The 24,201-nt window shown below is 40.7% G+C and overlaps 3 protein-coding genes and 1 non-coding gene across 6 annotated transcripts in view; all 4 read left to right on the forward strand.

Moving 5' to 3' along the window:
• Window positions 1-5,267: 5,267 nt before the first annotated feature.
• LOC131129907 (elongation factor 2-like) lies at window positions 5,268-13,066 on the forward strand. Its single transcript, XM_058073851.1, has 13 exons — window positions 5,268-5,434; window positions 6,929-7,143; window positions 9,252-9,433; window positions 9,550-9,761; window positions 9,866-10,044; window positions 10,163-10,268; window positions 10,469-10,721; window positions 10,962-11,157; window positions 11,229-11,595; window positions 11,696-12,049; window positions 12,125-12,307; window positions 12,390-12,522; window positions 12,704-13,066. The coding sequence occupies exons 1-13, from the start codon at window positions 5,432-5,434 to the stop codon at window positions 12,895-12,897; spliced, it is 2,577 nt and encodes an 858-aa protein (XP_057929834.1). The 5' UTR covers window positions 5,268-5,431; the 3' UTR covers window positions 12,898-13,066.
• Window positions 10,329-10,397, forward strand: LOC131130332 (small nucleolar RNA SNORD37). Its single transcript, XR_009130031.1, has one exon. It is a non-coding gene; the product is annotated as a small nucleolar RNA SNORD37 (small nucleolar RNA).
• Window positions 13,067-14,958: 1,892 nt separating the features above from the next.
• hmg20b (high mobility group 20B) lies at window positions 14,959-19,618 on the forward strand. 3 transcript variants are annotated; one of them, XM_058073265.1, is made up of 9 exons: window positions 14,959-15,061; window positions 15,325-15,479; window positions 15,577-15,777; window positions 15,870-15,990; window positions 16,062-16,108; window positions 17,525-17,591; window positions 18,217-18,432; window positions 18,846-18,978; window positions 19,123-19,618. In XM_058073265.1, the coding sequence occupies exons 2-9, from the start codon at window positions 15,399-15,401 to the stop codon at window positions 19,133-19,135; spliced, it is 879 nt and encodes a 292-aa protein (XP_057929248.1). In that variant the 5' UTR covers window positions 14,959-15,061; window positions 15,325-15,398; the 3' UTR covers window positions 19,136-19,618. The 3 variants fall into 3 exon arrangements, 2 of the variants coding, with proteins under 2 accessions (XP_057929248.1, XP_057929247.1); XR_009129850.1 differs by having other exon boundaries at window positions 15,020-15,130; window positions 18,680-18,978; window positions 19,123-19,147; XM_058073264.1 differs by having other exon boundaries at window positions 15,020-15,130.
• Window positions 19,619-21,059: 1,441 nt separating this feature from the next.
• Window positions 21,060-24,201, forward strand: part of unc13a (unc-13 homolog A (C. elegans)) — a 49,990-nt gene continuing 46,848 nt past the window's right edge. Inside the window, exon 1 of the mRNA XM_058074091.1 lies at window positions 21,060-21,411. Coding sequence (XP_057930074.1) covers window positions 21,390-21,411 — 22 coding nt within the window. The 5' untranslated portion in view covers window positions 21,060-21,389. The remainder of the gene's footprint in view (window positions 21,412-24,201) is intronic.

The following is a 24,201-nucleotide window of genomic DNA, read 5'->3' on the forward strand; positions in this document are numbered from 1 at the left end:
ACTGAGCCCACTTCTCCATTCAACACCACTCCTCCCAATTTGTCTGAAGTTACACAGGTGGTAGAGGGAGCAAGACACCAAATGGTGTACCGTTTAGGGTTTATTAGCAATTTTTTATGAATGCACAACTCATTCTATCCCTCCATAATTTCATCTCCATCATTTCCCAACCTACGACCTGATGGGAGACACTTGGACAATCCTGTGAGCAGTGTGTGTTATTTCCTGGTTGCAATAAACACATAGGGCTCTAACAGGGTGTCTGACTTTGGAGCAAACTCTGGTAATAAGTGTGCTCAGTCCTAATGGTTTTGGAATGCGGTCACGTTTATGCTTGACTCAAGGAAATGTACGCCCTTGTCATGCATAGTCCTTTCAAACTCATTCCACAGATGGACAGAAAATGGGAGAAGAAGGATCCTCCAGCCGGCAACAGGAAGACGTTCCCATCGCTGCTCCACCACCTTGAAATGTCCCGGGATAAAAGGAACAACTCATCATTGGCTCCCAGCTGATGACCCTGCTGGTGGTCAATTGGCAGTGGGACAGGCAGCATTTCAGGAACACCCACTTATTCTTGTGTCTACAGCAAAGTTGGTGTATGCAGATTACCATAGACGGTACATGAAAAAAATGTTAAACGGCTTGATTTAAATTAGCACCAAACATTGAGATTTACATAATGTGCTCAAACATCTCATGTGAACAGCCAAGTTTGTAAGTCTATGCATTAAAAGTGTTTCATCTTGAAGACTTTCATTTATATTGTGTGTTAAAAAAGAGCTGCTCTTCTTATCTGGTGCTGTGACTAATTAGTGTGTTTTGTGCTGTATGGGCCTGTCATTTGCTTGTTGAATAGATGCATGTGTTTTGCATGTGTAAATGTACGCTTCCATGAAAAATGTCCCTTCTTCGGGTATTGCAGTTGCTTTGTTCGGCGGTCCTTGAATACACCATGTGTAATGCAGATTGGGACCTATGTGTATGACTTTCTCCAACGCTGCACAAACAGATGTGAATTTTCTATTCTTGCTTTCACCTTGTCCTTGTTCACAAATGTTAATGTTGTGTGTAAATACACAGAAGTGACGTTTAATGAGGGTATGAGCTACGGTATGTGCTGCTTGGCATTTTTGCTTGGTGCATAGTCTCATGCTATATGTGAATTGATTTTCTGATTGATTTCTGTAGGTTATGTGTCATTATTTATATATTTATATTATTAAGTACCATGTTGTTGCACACAAAGCACAGCAAAAGAGCATAAAGACCACAATTCACCACATCTAACTCCAGCCTGTCACCATTTCATATAATGTAGTATATCATGAGTTTACATGTTCTCCCCGTGCCTGTGTGGGTTTTCTCCGGACATTCCAAAAACATGTTAGGTAAATTGGTGACTCCAAATTGTCCATAGGTATGGATGTGAGTGTGAATGGTTGTTTGTCTATGTGTGCCCTGTGATTGGCTGGCAACCAGTCCATGGTGTACCCCGCCTCTCGCCCAAAGACAGCTGGGATAGGCTCCAGCATGCCCATGACCCTTGTGAGGATAAGCAGTATAGAAAATGGATAGATGGATGGTAATATATCATCAAAAATAATAATTGTTGATAAAATACACAAATCTACAGTCTGTTTTAAATCAGTAGCATATTGAGTGCAATTGAAAAATTTGATTTTGTATGTGTATTATATATTTAAATGTATTTCATAATATAGCAAAGATGTTTGATGTTGGTTTGTACATGTATGGTTTGTGTTTTTTAAGTGTGCAGGAGCAGGGGGGACATGACTTCCAGTAAGATGTCTGAAGAGGAATGCGACTGTGAAAGGTTTGTGAACTACTGTTCTACAGTATCTATCTCTAGCTTCCTTTGTCAACTGTCAACTCAAATTGGGCCATTAGTACTTTCTGCCTCCTGAATAAGCTTTTCCTCCTTCTCCGATGTGCCAAAATAACAACAAAACTGCTCCCTCTTGGTGCTTTAATCTCCCTAATCAGCAGTTTGTGGTATGGAGTCAAATGGCTTTTTGTTATCTGCTGAGTTTTCCCCCTTCACATTTCTCACCACATGTTTCTCTTTCAGAGAACCATAGCCCCCCCCCCCCCCTCCTTGTTTGTCTTTTGTCTACATCTGTTCTAATTTAACTCATTGCCCAGTGTTTGATTTTTGATGTTTGCCCAGTTTGATTTCCTGAATCGTCACAACAGGACCTTGGAAGGAGCATCAAACATGTCTTTGTAGCGCTGCTAGAGTAAAAGACCAATATTGTGTAAATGACATGAGTGTTGCTTAATAACAACTGGAATTTTTTTTTTTTTTACAGTCTACAGAGTAGGCTGGTGTGATGTCATCCTGTCCGCATCTTTTAGATACTTCTACTAAGCCACACTAACAACAAATACTCTACACCAACATCCATCCAGCCATTTTCTATTTTTCGCTTATCCTCACGAGGGTCGCAGGCATGCTGGAGCCTATCCCAGCTGTCTCCGGGTGAGAGGCGGAGTACACCCTAGATTGGTCGCCAGCCAATCACAGGGCACATATAGACAAACAACCATTCACACTCACATTCATACCTCTGGACAATTTGGAGTCACCAATTAACCTAGCATGTTTTTGGAATGTGGGAGGAAACCAGAGAAACCATGCATCCACGGGGAGAACATGCACACTCCACACAGAGATGCCAGAGTGGGGAATCAAACTTGCTCCTCGCTGTGTGGCCTGTGTGCTTACACCAATGTCTAATACAATAAATCTTGGACAGGCAGTGACAACAATCAACAGCACTGCGTTTTCCAGAATTTGTGAGGCACAACTGTCAGTGCCCCCAAGTCTAATTTAAAAAATATCAGCATACGGCATTGATTTTCAATGTACTGGCAAAATTGCAGTAACAAGAACTAGTAAATCTAATCTAATCTAAACATTGTTTATTTACACGTGATTTTTTTCATTTTCTAGTGAGGACCTAATATTTCTTCATTGTAAGTCAGAGGTCAAGAAACAAACATGTTCAGAAACTACTGAGTTTCTACAGGGAGTGAGACCGTATCACTCTAAAATCATGCTGTCATTTCAATTCGATGTTAATTACTCATCGTGAGCTGCCTGACTTTTGCTGCTGTCAATTATTCTGCCAGAGTGTTTTCACATATAACAATGTACCAAAGGTATGATGCCCATTAAGGAAAACTGAATTTTGAGGGAATTTTGTCCATCATCCACAATCCTTATGTGACACATGAACACATATGTCTTTCTCTTTTCTGTGCATTCTAAAGATATAAAAACAGATCAAAAGAGACAGCTGCCAAATGCCAAAGGTGGTTTTATTGACCTCATCCTTGAGTATAGTTTTCCTATTCCTATTGTTATGAGCAAGGTGTGGATAATGGATAATAACTTCTCCATAAGAGGATATAATCATAGATTTCTATGTGCAGGTTTATGTGCTTTTCTGTTCCCTTTTCTGTTGACCTTCACACGTACAGAGTGTTCAGCATGAGAGTGACAAATTCAGTGTCATTTCTGTGCAATGAATAACATCTTCTCATGATTGGGTACCATTAACAAGATGATGTATCTATTTTTATAAGTATTATTTCGAACAGTAGTTCTCAAAACTTTTTTTCCACAAGTAGCACCCCAAAAATATGTATTTCGGCAAGTAGTCACATTTTTTCACCCTATGCTTACCATCACAGTTTAACTTTGAGCATGGGCATGTTAGACATTATTTCAGGAAAGTTCAGATTCAGCTCATTTTTGCTTCATGAATATGTTTTGCACTGCTGTCAGTGTCAGCTGTGGTGAATGGTGCAGTTCTACAGATGAAACCGTGAGTGACGCTTTTCATCACAAATATGTGTTGCTTAATGTTGTCATCATTTACAGTGAAAGTGTTGAGATGATTCACTTTTTAGATTAAAAAAAATACCCCAGTTGAATTTCGAGGACTTATCTGGGTCAGGAAAGCTTGTTAGTAGACGATCCATTCATCCATTTTCTATGCTGCTTATCTTCACTAGGGTTGTGAAGGTATGTTGGAGCCTATCCCGGCTGACATCATCCTGGACTGGTCCCCAGCCAATGGCAGGGCACATATAGACAAACAACCATTCACACTCACATTCATACCTATAGACAATTTGGAGTCACCAATTAACTTAACATGGGGCCCCAAATGACCAAATACTCCCCTGCTGCTACCGCATTTTGAGAATAAATGATTTGAAATGTTTGGGAGCAGAAATAGCCAATTATTGGTTACAATTCAAAAGTCTGAATTGTGAATATTGTATCAGTAATGAAGAATAAAGTCAATTTACTTACTATTATTATTACTGTACTATGCTATGCATCAGATCGCTAGTGTTAGCACAACATACAATAAAATGAAGAAATTAAATGTTACCTGCAGACAGAAGGATGAGGATGCAATAATAAATACATATAAATATATATACTACACGGACTTTCTTTATATTTAAAGTGTTTTAAATCGCAAGGCACAGTTTATTACGACAGAGGGGAGTGATGGCTGATGTTAAAATGACGGATTGCTTAATTAAAGCTAGCGCCCCATCTACTGGACAAAAATATAAATTACCAATATTTGCATCCTCAACAGTGTTTTGTTTGTTGTTTTTTTAGATTTATTGAACAGAACACAGCACAATACAAGTATACATAAAAGTGAACTATTATCCAGGGGAATTAAACAAACACAATAAGGCTACTACTTTATACTACTTTTCTACTTTTATTATACTACTTTATACTAGTGACCTGACGAACAAAAATCAAAATCTTACAACTTTAACTTTTTTGTGAAAAGAAATTATTATTATTATTATGTAATATTATGAGATTATTCTCTAAATAATTTTATTATTTTTATAATTTAACATTATAACATATTATATATGATAATATAATTATTAATAATTCAAAATGTTCTGTTTAAAAAATGTATTTTCTATTACGATGTTATTCATGCACTATAACAACTTCATTCAAGTAAAATTCAAACTGGTAAAATTATATGCAATTCTTTTCTTGTAATATTACAACTTTTTCTTTTTTACTACTTATTTATTATACTTTATTCCCTTTATGTTTTTTCTTGCAATATAAGAAATTTATTCCGGCATCATTGATAAATATATTTTGTTCGAATCCACACTTTTTATCAAAAGGTGGCGATAATGTACATCAAACGTTGCTTGCCAACCGCCGATAAAAAGCAAGGAGAAGAAGAAGCGTACGTGATGACGTAGACGTTCTTCGCCGGCACTATAAATTATGTTTGTCTGACGTCAGCGGCCTCTTCCCTGCCTCGGCCCTCGTGTGGTGGGCAGTGTAAAATTCCCATTCTGCTTTTTCCACCGAGCGAATCCAAAACCATCCGCCAAAATGGTGAGTTGATCGGACTATAGCGTCTTGTAAATGATTAAAATCGCCCGGTATGATGTGACCCTATTGTTATTAGTGCCGTGGCGGTCCTATTCGGGCAGGATGAGTGTCGATTTCACTGATGGGTGGGAAAATGGCAACCATCTTGAGTTTCTCGCTGAAGGCCACACAGTCGTTAAAACACTAAAGTTCTTATTACAAAGCCTCGTTCTACACTAAATATTGTACTCTTGTCACATGTTGTCCAATGATAAGAGTGGTGCTAAAAGCTTGCTAGTTGACACCGGCGGTTTTATTTTCATGCCAGTGCGTTTTTCAGCAGACTGGTCAAAAAGATGTCCGTATTGAGCAGCAAAAAGACGGCTACAATCACATTCTAGTATAACGAGTATGTTGGAGGTAACGATGAGCACTTTGGCAGTCAGCGCAAATGGCCCGCCTGTCTATTGTTATCGTCTAGCCTCCAAGCTAATGTTAGCCTTTAGCTCCAGCATTAGCAGTTAGTGTCAGCCTGTACACGTGGCCTATTCACCGGCACTTGATAGCAGGCGTCAGATTGCCGTACATCCATTCTTGGCATGTTTTATATATGAGGCTAGGCCCCTATACGTTTTGTTGACGGAATACATCGCAGAATACCCGCCGACAGATCCAACGACCTGAATAATAGACGCGTCAGGACTCACATGAAACCACATTGACTACTTATTTAACCAACATAATGCCAGAACCATATAATCATGTATCATGTTTAAAAATTTGAGTCAAACGGCAGGCTCATGAAATTGTACTTAAGTTAATCAATAAATGATATTGGAATACTCTCGAGTCTGCATTACATAGGTGTGTTACAACACCCTAATTTCTCCTGAGTAGGTATCAAGAAGACTTTAGGACCTCAAGTAAACTTTTACTTTTGATCCAAAACTCTACACTCGTAAATGTAAGAAACTTCTGCCGCACCAGACTTTCGACATATTCTAACCTAACTCTGTATAGAAATTGTTGGAACGGCCTTAAACTGTCCCTTGTTTGTCTTGAACATACAAGTTTATAATATTTTTATTTATAATTGTTTAGTGTTATAGTTTATAATGGGACCACAAGGTGATGTGTAGGTGCATCTATGCAATACACCTGGCACTAGAGGGTCATGGGAATAAAGTTTAGATGGTAAAACTGAAGTTTCTGCTCCAACTGTTGCGTTCCTACATCATTTAAGTGTACTTACCTGTTGAGTGTCATGGTACTTGCCTCTCCATTCATTTTTATGATTGACTCATAGTATCTCAATCAGGTGAAACAAAATACATTTCATAGTTCACATTTTTGCGGCTGGAGTGTGTGTAAATAAGCTAGGTATATAGTTTACATACCCCCGTACAATACTGCTTGCCATTGTCCAGGGGAAAACAAGATTTTTAATTTGTGGTTGTGCCGCAATCAATTACATCTAGCGGAAACTCATAGTATGCTCATCTGGTCTGTTCATTGCAGGTAAACTTTACAGTCGACCAGATCCGTGCCATCATGGACAAGAAGGCCAACATCCGCAACATGTCTGTGATTGCGCATGTCGATCATGGCAAGTCCACCTTGACTGACTCACTGGTGTCGAAGGCCGGTATTATTGCCTCAGCTCGTGCTGGAGAGACCCGCTTCACAGACACTAGAAAGGATGAGCAGGAGCGCTGTATTACCATCAAGTCTACGTAAGTGCACATTTCAGTTCAGAACAATGGGTACCTTTCGGGGCATCACTAAAACACAACAGCCATCTCTCGGTTAATTGGTTACAGACCTGACTGAATTTCCACAAAGTGGACTTCCTTGCTTATAAATGAAATATATAACTGAATAAGTTTGTATGAATTAATATAAATTCATATATGTATACTTTTTTGTTTTCACGATTATGGCAACTTTTGTAACCATCTCATCAGTGTTACATTGCTGATGTCCCATGACTGTGTAAAATGCTACAGTTATGTTCATAATAGCAGTGTGTTTAAAAAGGTGCGTAACCCTCAATTTAATTTTATTTTAATGCACACAAATGCATTGGGGGACACTGCACATTTTCATGTTCGAAGAACGTTTGATTGTTTGAAACGAAATGTTTGCGCATTTGGGAATGAGCCATGTAAGAAATTGTGGATTGCTCGGGATGCTGTTTTTCTTTTTTTTTTTCCCCAACACGGTTCACTGGCTTCACAGTGAACCTTGTGAGAAGTCACCAGCTGTATGAGCAGTCTGACCAATCACAGCAGCGTGGGTGTGCCAAGTGGCAAACCGTGGCTGGAATAAATTGGACTGTTTTGGAAATCCATGGAAATATAGCTTGAATAAGTGTATATTCTGGAAGACCTAGAAAGCCTTCTGTGCAGGTTATTGTTTGTGGCTGTTCTATACGGGGCCACAACTCTATGCAAAGGGCCGAAAATGAGCTTAATAGGGGCCCTTTAACAATGTTTACGCCTGGGTTGTTCTGGAGCACACGGCCACCCCAAGGAGAGTGGAGATTTTAAGTGTTGTCGCTGTCTATGCCACTGTTGACAGAAATGTGTCTCTGAATTGAGAAAAATTACAAAACTATTACATGTTATCGGCACCAAGAGTTAATGCGTGATCACAGCATGTATATCAAACGATGCATCGTGTTTGTTTTTTTTAGGACTTCATATTCTAAGTGTCTTGAAGACGGCAGTGTACGCTAACTGACAGCTTGTTTTCTCGTATTTCCCAACTGAATATGTCAGATTTTGCACAACACGTAATGCAGATGTGGCAAATTGCGAAATCTGGCGAATCTCTCCTTTTTTCCACTCAGAACTTCCACGCAGTCACCAGGCATTCTTACATTGACGCTGTTGAATAGTGTGGCAAAGTGTCGCTTCTGCACACAACCACACAAGATAACCCTGCTCACCCTCCCTCCACATGACTCAAGTGTAGTTTAAAAAGCCTGTCTCATGTCTGCGTTTGATAAAAGATAGTCAACCCATCTCTTTTAGATTTGGTGGGGCACTTTGTTTTACTGCCTCATCTCTTTCAAGGAGTGGCAGCAATATCTCCCAAGAATTGACTGCTGGTCATGGTGACATCAGCTGAATCATGTTTTTCCTTTCTTTTTTTTTTTAAATCTCCGCCACTAGGAGCTCTTGCTCCGCCATGTTTTTTATGTGCGAGCGTTAGTATAGTTACACAATTTTCAATGTGCGTGGTGCAGAAAATTTGGGCTGCACAGAGGGCGTAGATGCAAAAGTGACGTAATTTGGCTGCATGGAGCTGTGCGACCCTCGCGGATGCATGAATCGCAAACAAGGTTAAGAAATTAGTTTGCCCCCACTTAGCTGGTGTTTCATCTGGCCACTTAGGCATGTTGAGATCAATCAAGATGGGGCAGATCGGGGGTTTGTGAAGAGATGCACTGTTGAGATGTTCGCACAAACACTCCTCCACATGACATCATTCATTGGCGTCAATTTTGGAAAAGGTCAGGGTCCGACAGTACATTCTTTTTATTGGTCGATTCCGTGACTCCGTTAACTTGGAAATCATCATAGGAACTTGAATGTCCCACTGACCACATCAGCGCCTCCTCAACAGTCAGAACTTGGCCATGGCGCATTCATGGTCTTACACAGTCAGATATTTCAAACTTTTAAGTGTGTATTTTCCCCACCTTGTGTGTGTGGGGGGGGGGGAAATAAAACAAATAAATCAATCTGAAGAGCCACAGGGTGTTCACCCCGACACAAGTTGGACTTGTGAGGATTATAACTAATAATTTTTCTTTTCACATATGTCCATTTTATAGTGCCATCTCTATGTTCTACGAGTTGAGTGAAAATGACTTGGCGTTCATCAAGCAATCTAAGGATGGATCTGGCTTCTTGATCAACCTGATTGACTCACCTGGACATGTGGACTTCTCATCTGAGGTGACTGCTGCGCTCCGTGTTACTGACGGCGCTCTTGTGGTGGTCGACTGTGTCTCTGGTAAGAACAGCACAGGTTTGAGGTCAACATTGTAAGTTGTAAACATTAACAGGAGTGAGTATTTTAACAATGTAAAAATGGGCTATTATGCTTAACCAAATGTCTGCTCTTACTAGGTGTGTGCGTCCAGACCGAAACAGTGCTCCGTCAGGCCATTTGTGAGCGCATTAGGCCAGTCCTCATGATGAACAAAATGGACCGTGCCTTGTTGGAGCTTCAACTTGAAGCAGAGGACCTTTACCAAGCTTTCCAGCGCATTGTTGAGAATGTGAACGTCATCATTTCCACCTATGGTGAACAGGAGAATGGTCCTATGGGCAACATACAGGTGCATGACACTCATATTTTTACTTCTTGGATTGGTTTACTGGAGTAGAACAATATGTAATTGTTGTAGTGCTGAACAGGTATTTTTCCCCGTTAAACTGTTAGATTGAGCCAGTCAAAGGTACTGTTGGCTTTGGGTCTGGCCTCCATGGATGGGCTTTCACCCTGAAGCAGTTTGCTGAGATGTATGCTGCAAAGTTTGCTGCCAAGGGTAACACCCAGATGTCTCCAGCTGAGCGCTGCAAGAAAGTAGAAGAGATGATGAAGAAGCTGTGGGGTGACAGGTGGGTGTCTAACAAACAGTATTATTTAACAGAAGTTTGTTTTATGCCACGGTAATTTCATTGTACGTTGATTAGCTTTGAAATATGCCCAGACTGATAAGTTTTTTACGCATTATAGGTTCTTTGACCCTGACACTGGAAAGTTTTCAAAGACTGCTGTTGGACCAGATGGCAAGAAGATCCCTCGCAGCTTTGTACAGCTTGTCCTTGATCCCATCTACAAGGTATGTTGGTTTTTTTATTAGTAAAAAAAAATCATGGAAGTATGTCTCTAGTAAATACCTGCAAGTGATGACTCAAACTTTCTTCACTTTGACCTGAGTTAATTAGTGATGATGATCATCTTTCTGAGCGGGGCATATATTGTTTGTTTATATGCAACGGGTAGACTTCATATTGACAAATGCACTCAATCACGCTTCAGGTGTTTGACGCCATCATGAACTTCAAGAAGGAAGAGACTGCCAAACTGATTGAGAAGCTGGAAATCAAGTTGGATTCTGAAGACAAGGACAAAGAGGGCAAACCTCTCCTGAAGGCTGTGATGCGTCGCTGGCTTCCAGCTGGAGAGGCTCTCCTTCAGATGATCACCATCCATCTGCCTTCCCCTGTCACGGCCCAGAAATACCGTTGTGAGCTCCTCTATGAAGGACCTGGCGACGATGAAGCTGCCATTGGTGAGATTCAAAATTCCATTTTGGCTATTGTAAAATTATCACTTTAACGTAGATGGATATTTTATTTGTGTAGTGCCTTAACAACGGGCAAACAGTTGGCCCAATTGCTTTACACAATCAAAGTTTGCACATGCACAAGAACAGTCAACGTAACTCTAAAAGCCGTGTTGAAAACCAGTTTTAAAGTGCCTTTAGGTGTGTGGTTTCATTTTTTTCTAAAAGGTTGACGTTTTTATTCAGGTATCAAGAATTGTGACCCCAAGGGGCCTCTTATGATGTACATCTCCAAGATGGTACCAACTAGTGACAAGGGGCGCTTCTATGCTTTTGGCCGTGTGTTCTCTGGATCCGTTTCCACTGGTCTTAAAGTACGCATCATGGGACCCAACTTTGTTCCTGGAAAGAAAGAAGACTTGTATTTAAAACCTATTCAGAGGTTGGTTTTCCCCTCATGGTGTCTGATGTTGGTGCTTGTCACCCACTTGCTAAAATGTCCCTCTTTTCCAGGACCATTCTGATGATGGGTCGTTATACTGAGCCCATTGAAGATGTACCCTGTGGAAACATTGTGGGTCTGGTTGGTGTGGACCAGTTTCTGGTAAAGACTGGGACCATCACCACCTTTGAGCAGGCACACAACATGAAGGTGATGAAGTTTAGTGTCAGCCCTGTGGTGAGAGTTGCTGTGGAAGCCAAAAACCCAGCTGACCTCCCCAAGCTGGTGGAGGGCCTCAAGCGTCTGTCAAAGTCTGACCCCATGGTGCAGTGCATCATTGAAGAGTCTGGCGAGCACATTATTGCTGGGGCTGGAGAGCTGCATCTCGAGATCTGCCTTAAAGACCTTGAGGAGGATCACGCTTGCATCCCACTGAAGGTGAATTTGTATTTTATGTAAATAAGTAGAACCTGCAGACTAGAAATTCAGTTTGCCGCCAAAAAAGTGCATTCCTCATCCAATTTTCTTTTTTTTTTAGAAATCTGATCCTGTGGTGTCCTACAGAGAGACTGTCCAATCAGAGTCAGATGTAATGTGTCTGTCAAAGTCCCCCAACAAGCACAACCGTCTGTTCATGAAGGCCCGTCCTTTTGAAGATGGTTTGGCCGAAGACATTGAGAAGGGTGAGGTCACCGCACGTCAGGAGATGAAGGCCCGTGCCCGCTACCTCGCTGACAAATACGACTGGGATGTTTCCGAGTCAAAAAAGATCTGGTGCTTTGGACCTGACGGAACTGGTCCCAACCTGCTGGTTGATGTGACTAAGGGTGTGCAGTACCTCAATGAGATCAAAGACAGCGTTGTTGCTGGCTTCCAGTGGGCTGTCAAGGAGGTACGAGAGAGTATCTCACAAGCATCCTGTTGCTGTTGGTCCAAAACTAATTTGAATCCTTTTTTTTTTTTCCAGGGTGTCCTCTGTGAAGAGAACATGCGTGCTATCCGTTTTGATATCCATGATGTCACCCTACATACAGACGCTATTCACCGTGGTGGTGGTCAGATTATACCCACTGCTCGCAGAGTCCTGTATGCTTGTGAGCTTACAGCTGAGCCCAGACTGATGGAGCCAGTCTACTTGGTGGAGATCCAGGTAAAAACATTACAAACCAAACGAAACAGTCTTCCAAAATAAGCCTACATTAATGGCTTCCCTCGCCCATTTTCTTCCATAGTGTCCCGAGGCTGCAATGGGTGGAATCTATGGCGTCTTGACCAAGAGGCGTGGTCATGTCTTTGATGAAGCCAGTGTCATGGGCACACCCATGCGTGTTATCAAGGCCCATCTGCCTGTCAATGAGTCTTTTGGTAAGTAATATTCAACATAGCAACTGTAACGGTCTTATGGTTCTGGTCCGCCTGTTTAAAACGGAGCACAGCAATTGAGGTATAATGTTGAAAAGACTTGTGGGACATTGATGCTAACAATGTCCAGTTTTTTCCTGAATTCTCCCCTCATAAAATTAACGAAACCTCGGTCCTCTCGCAGGTTTCACGGCTGACCTTCGTTCCAACACTGGAGGCCAAGCCTTCCCCCAATGCGTCTTTGACCATTGGCAGATCCTTCCTGGAGACCCAAAGGATCCTACTTCCAAGCCTGGTATTGTGGTCACTGACACCCGTAAACGCAAGGGTCTTAAGGAAGGTATCCCAGCCTTGGACAACTACCTGGACAAATTGTAATATCCTGGACCACTGTTTTGGCTTTTTCTTGCCTCATTCCACCAACAATTTTAGTCCACATTGTGGGACCGGACTGTACAGAACAGTGAGCGCTAAAGTTTGCCAAAAGGATTGACATATAATGAATAAACTACAAAAAATGTAAACTAATAAAACGAAATGAACCCAGTATCTGTCCATTTTTTTTTGGCTGTGTATATATTAATCAGTTTTGCACTCGACATCTTTTTGGATTTTACACTGACAAGACTCTTACTCTTTGATACTCTTAACATGTTGGCACAGGCTGTTACCTGAATAGGTGGTGTATAGATGTGTTAGGGTGGAGTCTGAAAGCCACTGGAGTTCCGATATCAAAGATTGGAGATGTGGGCTAATGTAATCTGATAATCTACCCACTCTGATACCAGGTTGGGTAACTTAATGCAACCCTCTGCTTTTTGCCCTGTACATAATGGTACTGTCCATCTTCGGTGCCACGTTAACATCCTGGCTACCATGTTGTCAATAGCGGTTTCAAAGAAAAACATTGAATAAATCTAACTTGTCTTGATAAATTTTGTCCAGCTCAAGTGGAGTGAATGAGTCACGTGCCTCACACACCACTAACTTGTATTCATGTGGCAGTCTGAACCCAGCAATTTGTAGTCCTTTGGTTAGAATACTCTGTACATTAAATATCTGATGTTGGTAGTTACATTTTTGCCTAAACACTAAATATAAGTGCCTTATGCGGAGGATGGGTTGCAGTAGGGCAGTCTAGAATGCATTCGATTCGAGCATGTGACATGCACAGAAATACATTTCACAACAGTCAACCAAGACTGAACATATTAAGTCTGTTTTAATATGCGGGTACATCTAAAAAATGGAATATTAACAAGGTGCAGCAGTAAATAGGATGACTGCAGCCTTCAGAGGATTGTCAAGTAACCATTGAAGAATTTGGGGGAGCTTCACAAGGAGTGGGCTGAAGCTGGACTAAGCACATCAAGCTTAGCAGAAGCGTTTTACCTGGGTTCGGGAGAAAAAGGACTGAATCGCTGATCAGTGTTCCAAAGTCCACGTTACATATGAAAGCAAATGTTGCATTTCTTTTGGAAACCATAATCCCATAGTCTGGAGAAAGAGTGAAGAGGCACACAATGTTGCTTGTCGTTTGAACTCCAGTGTGAAGTTTCCACAGCCAGTGATGATTTGTGGTGCCACGTCATCTGCTGGTGTTTGTCCAATCTGCTGAAAGCCTTTTTGGAGATGCTGACTTCATATTCCAACACGAAATGGTCCGAAGTCATACAAGTCATGAGCACTGTGTTTATGACAACTGGGCGGCCTTAATGTAAATAGACTAAGACAAGAGTGAGCTGGCGATAGTCAACTACAAGCTGGAGCTGTTAATGCTTACACCCCTATTGAAAAGCCAGTATGTCAACATTTCCGCGACAATATACTTTGCTTGTGCGAAAATGTATGTGACAATCGCCAATTCTGCTACTTTACATCGTTACAAATAATGCAGGTTTTTCCTTCAGATCAACTGGAGTTGACCTTTGTTGTGCGTGTGTAAAAATAAATACACTGAATCTAGAGGGCCCGGGTTAGTGCTCGCCCTTCCCAAATAGGCCGAACGACGCTACTGTAACCGAGCAGGTTAAGATTGCCTCCAATGGCGTAGAAGTGCAGTGGGAACAAAAGCACGGGAGGAGGAATGCAAGGAGACACGTTTATTCTCGTCTCTTCACTAAATTCTAACAAGCTACCTAAACACACAGACTTCCGGCCTTCAAAATAACAACACATCCTGTGGGGGGTACCAAAGTAAGGGCGTCACATAAATAGCTTACACTACTATACACCGAACATATATACATTTTCCCGAGTTTAAAATGTGCAAAGACGGCATTGGCAATCTCTAAATTGCAGATGGCTGCAGAGTGTATCAAAAAGTCCCATCAAAGACGTTCAGATTCTGTTTTTTCTCTGCATGTCTCTTGCACAAGCAAAAATCCTTATGAAAAGGCAACGTTGATCATATTACCCAATGAGGAGTGACGTTATTGACCAATATGAATGAAAAGAATGAATTGGCCAATCACGAATCACGTTATTGACGACTCGCGCGCAGGTCTGGCTTGCCTTCCTGTTCAACTTCCTGTTTTTTCTGGTGAGACGAATAATATTATTCAAACGTAATAAAAAAAAATATATATACACATTCAACGGTCGACTTCATGTAAGTACCGACGTTTTACTATACATTAATAACATTAGTTTTATTCACTATTTTCTCCCCGCCTTTGTTTTTGTTCCACTATCGTTATTATCTTCATTGGCTTGCTAGCAGCCAAGCTAGCAAGAGAAGCATCTTCAAGGGATGTTGTTGTTGTTTTTTTTATTCTAATTTTGTTTACTGGTCCCTCTGCACAGATGTTTTCGTCACAGTGTAAACTCGACGGGATTTATCTGATTTAGTAAACACCCAGTTGGACGGACAAGGACTCATGGGTGGGATAAAACAGGAGCAGAATGATGCTCCGCAGCAGCCTAAAGCCTCACAGTCAACAGAGCACCCTCAAGAGGAGGTGTGTGCTGTTTCATTATGTTACGTGCGATTACCTGTGCCACAATTTGATGAATAAAAACATATTACATTTTGATTATTGCTTTACATCATTGCAGCCCAAGAAGAGAGGATGGCCAAAGGGCAAGAAAAGAAAGAAGGTGCTTCCAAATGGCCCAAAGGCACCAGTCACCGGCTATGTCCGCTTTTTAAATGAGCGACGGGAAGTTATGAGGGCCCGATATCCTGACCTGCCTTTCCCAGAAATTACCAAGCGACTTGGAGCAGAGTGGACACGGTTAGCACCAAATGACAAACAGGTACAAATCCCATTGGATGAGGGTGGCATATCTGTACATTTATATAATAGTTAGTTATACAAGTCGTCAACAAGAGTGTTTGTCTTAACCAGCGGTACCTGGATGAGGCAGAGCGTGAGAAGATGCAGTATGCTCAGGAGCTGAAGGAATATCATCAGACGGAGGCGTATCAGATCACCAGTGCCAAGATACAAGACAAGAGGATTAAGAAAGGTGGATTTCATTGTGGTCCCTCTTTGCATTGTGGTTTACTCTCTGCATCATATTAACATTTTCTCTTCCAGAGGACAGCCCCTCTGTAATCATCAGTGCAAGTTCAGGATTGCCAAAGGTGTGTGACACTCTCATTACACCATCTTGACAATCGGTAAAAATGATTTGTATGGAACTGTACTTGCAGAACATTGAGAAGTGTTTCTAATATTTTTGGTTTATGCTATCAGGAGTTTAAAAAGTTGATCTAATTAATCTTTTTTAATATCACCTGAAAATGCTGACACCTTGAGGTATTTTCATTTAAATTCATTACATTTTTATAGCAGATTAAAAGATTGATATAAAACAAAAATGCTGCTTTATCAAGCCAATTGTTGTTTTTAACAGAGTTGAACAGATGAAGGCCTAGCCGTTTACTTTCCACTGTATTTGAGACAAGTCCCAAGTTCTGCCTGCAACCGTTTTTAGCCACCAGGGAAGAATATAGTTGTACCACGTTTATCTTGGTTAATTGGTTCCAGACCCAACCACGATAAATCACTTTCAGCAAAATAGGATTCAATATCGATCAACAGAATATTTTCATTGTTAGAGTTGAGAAAACCATGTTTATGACTTTCCAAATACGATTTTTAATATCATTACAGCCACAATATCATTACTGTACACAAGAAATAACACCCCATAGTCACCTTTACACTCCCTACTGTTACACCCCTATTATCATTATTATTATCGTTGACACCACATTGCTACGGGTTAGAGATGGGCAATACCACTCATTTCAGATACCACTGATTTTGGTCGCCCAAAGTTCCCACCAACCACATATTTAGACAACATCACAGTCATTTAGTTACTTTACATATATTACCTCCAATGGCTGACATATCAAAAGTATCAATATTTAGATTTGAGAATCGATCTTGTAGCATGAAGGGACGGTATCGGAAGCATGAATCCACACATCACCACTGTGGGATCACCGAATATATGAACTGAGAATTTTCACATTTGCAACTGAACTGTGTGTTTGCGCATGTGTGTGCACGTGTGCATGCATTAAAATTTGCCTTCAATGCGTAACCTGCTTTGCGCAACACAGTGAGATGCCTTCTCACTTTGTGGTTGCTGCGGAGCATGTATTCCATATGGGAAATATATAGAATGCACTTTTGCCACCAAAACTGCACCAATCATGCTCACTTCTATTGTAGAGTTGTATCATCATTTCTTTGCCTCTTGCGCAAAAAGACATATAACTATGTCTTTGGTAGTGAATAAGTTAATCACAATTAATGCACTAATTTCACTTAGCTACATGAGAGAAGCAAAATATTGCAAACAGCTCTTAGTATGACACAGTGCAGTTCTACACATCTGCAAACCACAATAATAAACAAACATATTAGTGAATTAATGACTAATACCAAACCGGAGCGTAATTAGACACATTTGTATTTAATTGTATCAAATTGTATCTGTAAGAATTTTAATTTTGTATTTTGTAATCATTTTTCCCCTCATGAAGGCATCTGAACTCCCGAGCAGGTTTGACATCCCAATCTTCACAGAGGAGTTCCTTGATCAGAACAAAGGTAAAAATATTTTTCATGTTGTGGTTCACATATCTAACTTTGGTTGGTCCAAAATATACTGTAATTTGGAATAAGTTTCTACTATAATTGTACTCTCTGAACTGTAACGAATTGTGCTGCTTCTGCATTCATTATTATTTTCACTAAAACAAATGCTCAATTCCGCCGTATGACTTTCAAATTGTATACATTGATTCCAAGTACTGTACCACTAATATTATGTTGCTTTCAGTGGATGTTTTGTACTTTTTCACCAAACATCAGCTATTTGTTTTATGGACACATGTTTACATTAAAAATGTAGCCAAAATAAATAAATTACAGCAGCTATAAATATGACTGTCCATTTTGTACAATAATGGATAAAAAATCACTGAAAAGTAAGTCAAACCCTGCAGGAAAGCGGAATGTTTACAGAAACACTAGCCACAGCAAGAGGGGCAGTACATGGTTCAAAGAATAAATAAAAATACAATATATTTTAATTGTACTATTTTTGTTACTCCTAAGACCGGTCCAGGATGTAGTCCACCTTACATCCACGAGTCCCCTCATGGCCGTAAACACGTAGAAAATGTATGGAAATCTGAATGAAAAATTCAGATTGTATCATTGCTTTCTGCAGCTCGAGAGGCGGAGCTGCGTCGACTTCGTAAGGCCAATATTGAGTTTGAGGAGCAGAATGCGGTGCTGCAGAGGCACATCAAGGACATGTACAATGCCAAAGAGCGCTTGGAGGCTGAATTGGGGCAGGACGAGAAGCGCACGCAGGTTCTTCATCAGCACTTGCTGGCCATTAAACACACTCTGGTCAACAGTTTGTCTTCAGTCCCGCTACCAGGTAAACAGCCTAAAACACTGAGTGAAAGACTCGGGATGCTATGAATGAGCTCAATTTGAGCTGCTACTTACTGAGAGGGACCTCACCCCCGTAGCCATTAGAAACCAAAACACATTGTTAATAATATGTTCAAGATCCAGTTAAAGAAATGTTTTGTTCAGAACTGCCAACACTAACTACAAACTGACTGGTACTATTTTAGTCACTTTTAGTTCATTATAGCATTACCGGTTGTTGTGTCCTACAGCATCTATCAGGCCTGCATTGGGACGGAACCTAATCATGTGAAGAACCTTGGATCCATCGTAGCTTCTGGCTCTGTTGCATTTATATTTCTCATATTTTGAGTCATTCTATAATTAACAACTGCTCTGAATTCCAGTTTTCACTCCTCTCCTTGTGACTTTTAACAGGCACAAGTGAGACGGCATCACTCGGAAATCTGGACTCCTATCTCAGTCGTCTCAGCGGAGTGCTAGAAGGCAACCCTCACAAGCACCGGGCCTTGCTCACGCAGCTTTGCGACATCCTCTCTCATGTTGACAGGTAGGTAACTCATGCCTCTCTGGAGATGCCATGCGCAACACTACCAATGTTTGAGGAAATTTGTCAGTAATCTAATCACTAAGCTAACCATCTAATCACTGTTTAAATGTGTTCTATTCCCAAACAACATGTTTATGTTTCCAGTGAGAAGCTATAGGACGGCAACCCCAGCCACCCACCCCAAGTCATTCCTGCAAAAGGTGCACAAATGTAATGCAAGGCGTTGTTGGGTCAAATCTGCAGCATTTGATGATGAGGACATCTGAAAGAAAGAAAGGGTGGTGCATTCAGTCAAAATTATGTGAGTTGATGAAAGTGTGCACACAATATTTCCACGATTATGTTCTGTCTGCTTACTTTCTGAACATGCATTAAGACTACAGTGGGACTATAATTAAGTTTACAAGTAATGCCGCTTGGCATTGGTGGATGGGATAATGTGTACGCAGTGTTATTTAGCTGTAGATGAATACACTTTCAATGCTGAACTGTTTGCTTTTGACCCAACATGGATAATGAAATTTTACTGTCATGTCATTTTATATCAGTGAAAGTGTGTGTGTACTTTTATTTTCCAAATGCTGAATGAAACATGCTGGAAATATTTCCACCAGAAGGTAAAATCAAGTTTGTCTTTTTGTTCCTGTAAAACAATTAGAAACAACATACACTCAATGTGCTACTGAGAGCCAGTGCATGCTGTGTATGAAAATGGATGCCTTTTCATAGATATTGATAATAGTGCTGAGATTTGATGGGTATAATTGCATTTGGTTAGCTCTTAAATTTGAGTGTTTCTAATGGAGCCAGTACATTCACAAGGTAAAGCCAACTACCAACTGTTTCCATTTAAAAATGTCTAAAGATCTCTTTTAAATTTACGTAAAATCGCGGGGATGCTGGAGCCTATCTCAGCTGTCTTGGGGCGAGAGGCGGAGTACACCATGGTCTGATCGCCAGCCAATCACAGGGCAAATATAGACAAACAACCATTCACACTCACATTCATACCTATGGACAATTTGGAGTCACCAATTAACCTAGCATGTTTTTGAAATGTGGGAGGAAACCGGAGTACCTGGAGAAAACCCATGCATGCACGGAGAGAACATGCAAACTTGACACAGAGATGACCGAGGATAGACTCTAACTCGGGTCTCCTAGCTGCGAGGCCTGCGCGCTACCCACTTCTGTGCAGCCTGTACAGTTTTCAAAAGGTCTTAATGTATTAACTTTACGGTATCTTTATTTAAAACAAACTGCAGTTTTGCTATAACAAGGTTGTAACATAACTACAAAACATAGTACTGTATCTATGCAGTCTGTCAAAATGGCTAGCGTGTCCTTCATGTCTTTTTGGGGGTCTTTTTTGCCAGTATGGATCTGAAATGATGCTCTTAAAAATGTCTTTACAAGGCTTACATTTGACTTGTTGAAACCTGCAGAGACCTTGTAAAAAGTATATTAATTAGTAGGTCGTTGATCAGTCCAAATTATGAACGCTCTCAACAGATGGCACTATTGGCCTGTGTGGGACATTCAGTATGTTCAACTGTTTTTAATCATTTCATCTTTGTGTTTATGTAGAACAGTTCAATGCATGCAGTTAATAATTTACAAAGTTAATTATTGATTTGCTTTTACAAGCGATTCAGCTGCAGGACTGAACACCATCGTTGTTGTGATAAACAATTGACAAAATCAGTAGAATCAGTATAATAGTCATGCTGTATATACAGTATATATTTATCACCTGTATCTGACACACATTCAGCCATATAAAAATGCTGTGTTGCAGTTTTTTTGGCGTACAGTTTAGTTGCTAAATGTTTTTTTTTGTGACTGCAGTTTTTCATATAATTTTTATTGATTTAATGATTTAAAAAAAATGTTTTCTAGAAGATAAATTATAGTGTTTATTTTTAATGTAATAATTATTGTTTTTAAGTAACGGCAACAAAATAACGAGTGTACCAGTGTGTTTACTACACAATACAATGGGGAAGGGCGGGGTCAAGAACTGACGTTCCATAATGCCACGCCCACCTCGCTTTCTCCCGCTACGCTGCTGTGACGTCACCACCGGGGAGAGCTGTCCGTGCCGCGCTGGTTCTGAACGCCAACAAGATGGCTGAACGCTGGGGAGTGGAGAGCTGTGAGAGGAAGAACTGATTTTCAAAACGGACGCCCCCCTTTTTATATTTAAGAGAGGACCTCGACACCGGAGCTCACAGTCAAAAGTGTGAAGAAATCCCACTCATGTGTTGCGTCACGACGCCTGTGAGGCCGCGGAGCTGTTAGCGGAGTGGTCCATCTCGCAGCTTCCTTCCATCGCCAGGCAAGGCTGTGGTTGTCCACCCAAAGGAAAGTAGTGAAGAGACCGGAGATTGAACTAAAGGAGCCACCGAGAGATGTCATTGCTGTGTGTTGGAGGTAAGACACTCACTTGCACTTGGTGTTAGCATCGCCTCATCACATGTATTCAGGAACTCACCACCAATATTTCTTCGTGTGTCATACAGCAAGTTCCAACTAAAGGTGTGGAATATATATCACTCTGAACGGGGTTATTTGTTAGAGAATGCCACATTGATTTATGGAGTAGGTGTATGCTCCTGGCAGCTTCTGTCAAAGGCAATAAAACAAGATGTAACCCACACTCAGTCACCACAGGCACATTTTATAGGGTATTAACCATTGTGTTTTCATTACTACAAAAATGGTACCTTGAAGAGTCTGTCATTACATGACAATATTTTTCCTTGGTCCACAATGATTCCTGATTTATAAGGTTTAGTTTCGCTGCAGTCAAAGCTCATGCTGGTTTTGGTTGGCTTATACTGTGCAAAATTCTGATGCAATTCAGAATACAATCCAAATTTTGGGAAAAAAAACTTCAAGGTTTGAACTACTAAATCTGTTAAATCTGTTTAAAAGAATAAGCTCTGGCCGTGTGTTTTGCTTTTTCTTTGTCTTTTGCATAAACTATACATCACGGAGCCAGGTGGCCATAAGTTGATATCAGAGCTCCACTGCTGCCATACATACTAAAAATGGCAAATGGTCTTTCACTTGTATTGCGCTTTTCCACCTTCAAGGAGCTCAAAGTGGTTTGACACTGTTACCTAATACATTTACTTACTGATGACACAGCATCAGGAGCAACTGCTGTCTTGCCCAAGGATATTTCGACATGATCACGGCAGGACGGAGGATCGAAACCACAACCTCCGGGTTGGGAGACGACCACCTGAGCCACACTGCCCCCATATATTGTGTACATTCAACAGTCTAAGTGGACTAAGTGTTTTTCCAGTTACAAAAACAGTCAACCAAGCATCACAGCTTTCTAAAAAAAAAATTGTTTTTACATTGAAGAAACAATGGTGGTCAACAGTTTTTTTAAAGTTAATGCAAATCAACTTTGGCATACATATCTGTACTGCTGTATTGTTTTTATGTTTAGCAAACAATGGTGTTAACATATTTTACACTTGCGTGACAAGTTAATATAAATAAACAGGCTGTCAGTGTGCCGATGGCTGAAGTCAAGAATAGCTGTAAATAGCATTAGCAGTGCTAGCATTAAAGCGCACTAGATGGGAATGGGAATATACAGTGTAGTAGTCTATCTGTCCATGGGAAAATGTTGGAAGGGGCGTTCAAACAAAATGAGACAAATTGCCGCTTGCATTAAACATTTCTATCTGCAATTAAAGGTGATTAATTATGAGTTAACCATGGACTAAATTTTTTTGATCATTGGGGTTGTAGAGGTTATTGCATGGACGTCAGGTTTGAGACACTCCCTTTATGTCCTATGTTGCCATGACAACCAACCCTCAGTCAACACTCCTATATGTTCTTATTACATTACACTACTGTATAGGTCCAAGGCTAAGCTAAATTGTGTTTTATGTTGAGGTGATAAACATGGCAGCGGTAGTGATTGGGTTAGTGATGTGACATGACACGTTGTCTGTGATACGATGGATTGTGTTGGCACAGATGCTGAATAAGCATCTTCCGATGCAGGCATACAGGCATGGCAGAGATATTAATTCAAACACAAGGTACTGTGTGGTCACGTTGATGGCCGATGAAAACCAAGCTGTGGGCTGACAATGACCCCAAGGCCACACTTGGGACTGCTCTAGACCAGTGCTTCTCAAGTTTGGCTAGGACCGACCATCATCATTCAATGACAAGCAGTGACCCAAATTGCAGAACATTTTAAATTCACAATTCTCAAATCTCTTATATTTGAAGGGACTGTTTGCAACAGTAAACAGCTGCATAGAGAGGGCTAACTTTTGAACATGTTGCACATTAAAACCTTCTCTTATATCCCTCTTCGTGCTCCGAGCATGTAAGCTATACTTAACGTAACAAGAGGCAGGAGCCTTTGCTAAGCACTGGCACTGTGAAGGTGTAGATGCAGAACATCCCTCTAGTTTTTATATAGTATAGAATTAGATATATAGTAAAACATTGAAGTCATCATATTCGCAAGACCATTTCTATTCAATTTAATGAATGTTATTGTGAAATCAAGCTGCTCTGATTCAACTGTTCAGATAAAAAAGTGCATTCCAAAGATTTAAATATACAACTGTAACTTTTTCCTGATAATTCCTTCGGTAGGTTTAATAATAGGAGGCTGATTTCTTCTATAGACCACCCCTCTGACTGGTTCAACAGATCAAATTGGGCATGAAACACCTCCTAGTCCTTCATACTGAACCTGGAAGTCTTCATTTTGAGCACAATTGCCTTATGCAACTCAACATGTACTAAAAGGAGCTCTCTGCTACTGTATATGCAGCTAGATAGATGGCATGTTAAGTCATCACTTGATGTCCTTCCCCGGCCGCTCACAGACATTGAGTCATGAAATTTTTATTTTTTTGGCAGACACCCGTGTCCAAAGCACATTTTTGGGTCACGAGCCACCAGTTGAGAATCCCTGCTCTACACCTGAATTCTGCAGTTTGGGAGAGTGTCTAGGATTTAACTACAGAATCTTTACTATAGCATGTCTATGTCAGAATATTGTTGCAATTGGATTTTCTCTTTTAAAGAGAAAATGACTGTGCTTCCAAATCAGCATTTTCTGGGGAAAACATTTAGCATGCCTCATCTGTTCTCTGCTTCATCTATGCTGCTGGTTTAGTCTTTTATATGCCTGCAAGCTGCAAGTACAAAAACCCACCACCTCCCTCT

This window comes from Doryrhamphus excisus, chromosome 5 (assembly GCF_030265055.1).
Source record: "Doryrhamphus excisus isolate RoL2022-K1 chromosome 5, RoL_Dexc_1.0, whole genome shotgun sequence".
NCBI lineage: Eukaryota > Metazoa > Chordata > Actinopteri > Syngnathiformes > Syngnathidae > Doryrhamphus > Doryrhamphus excisus.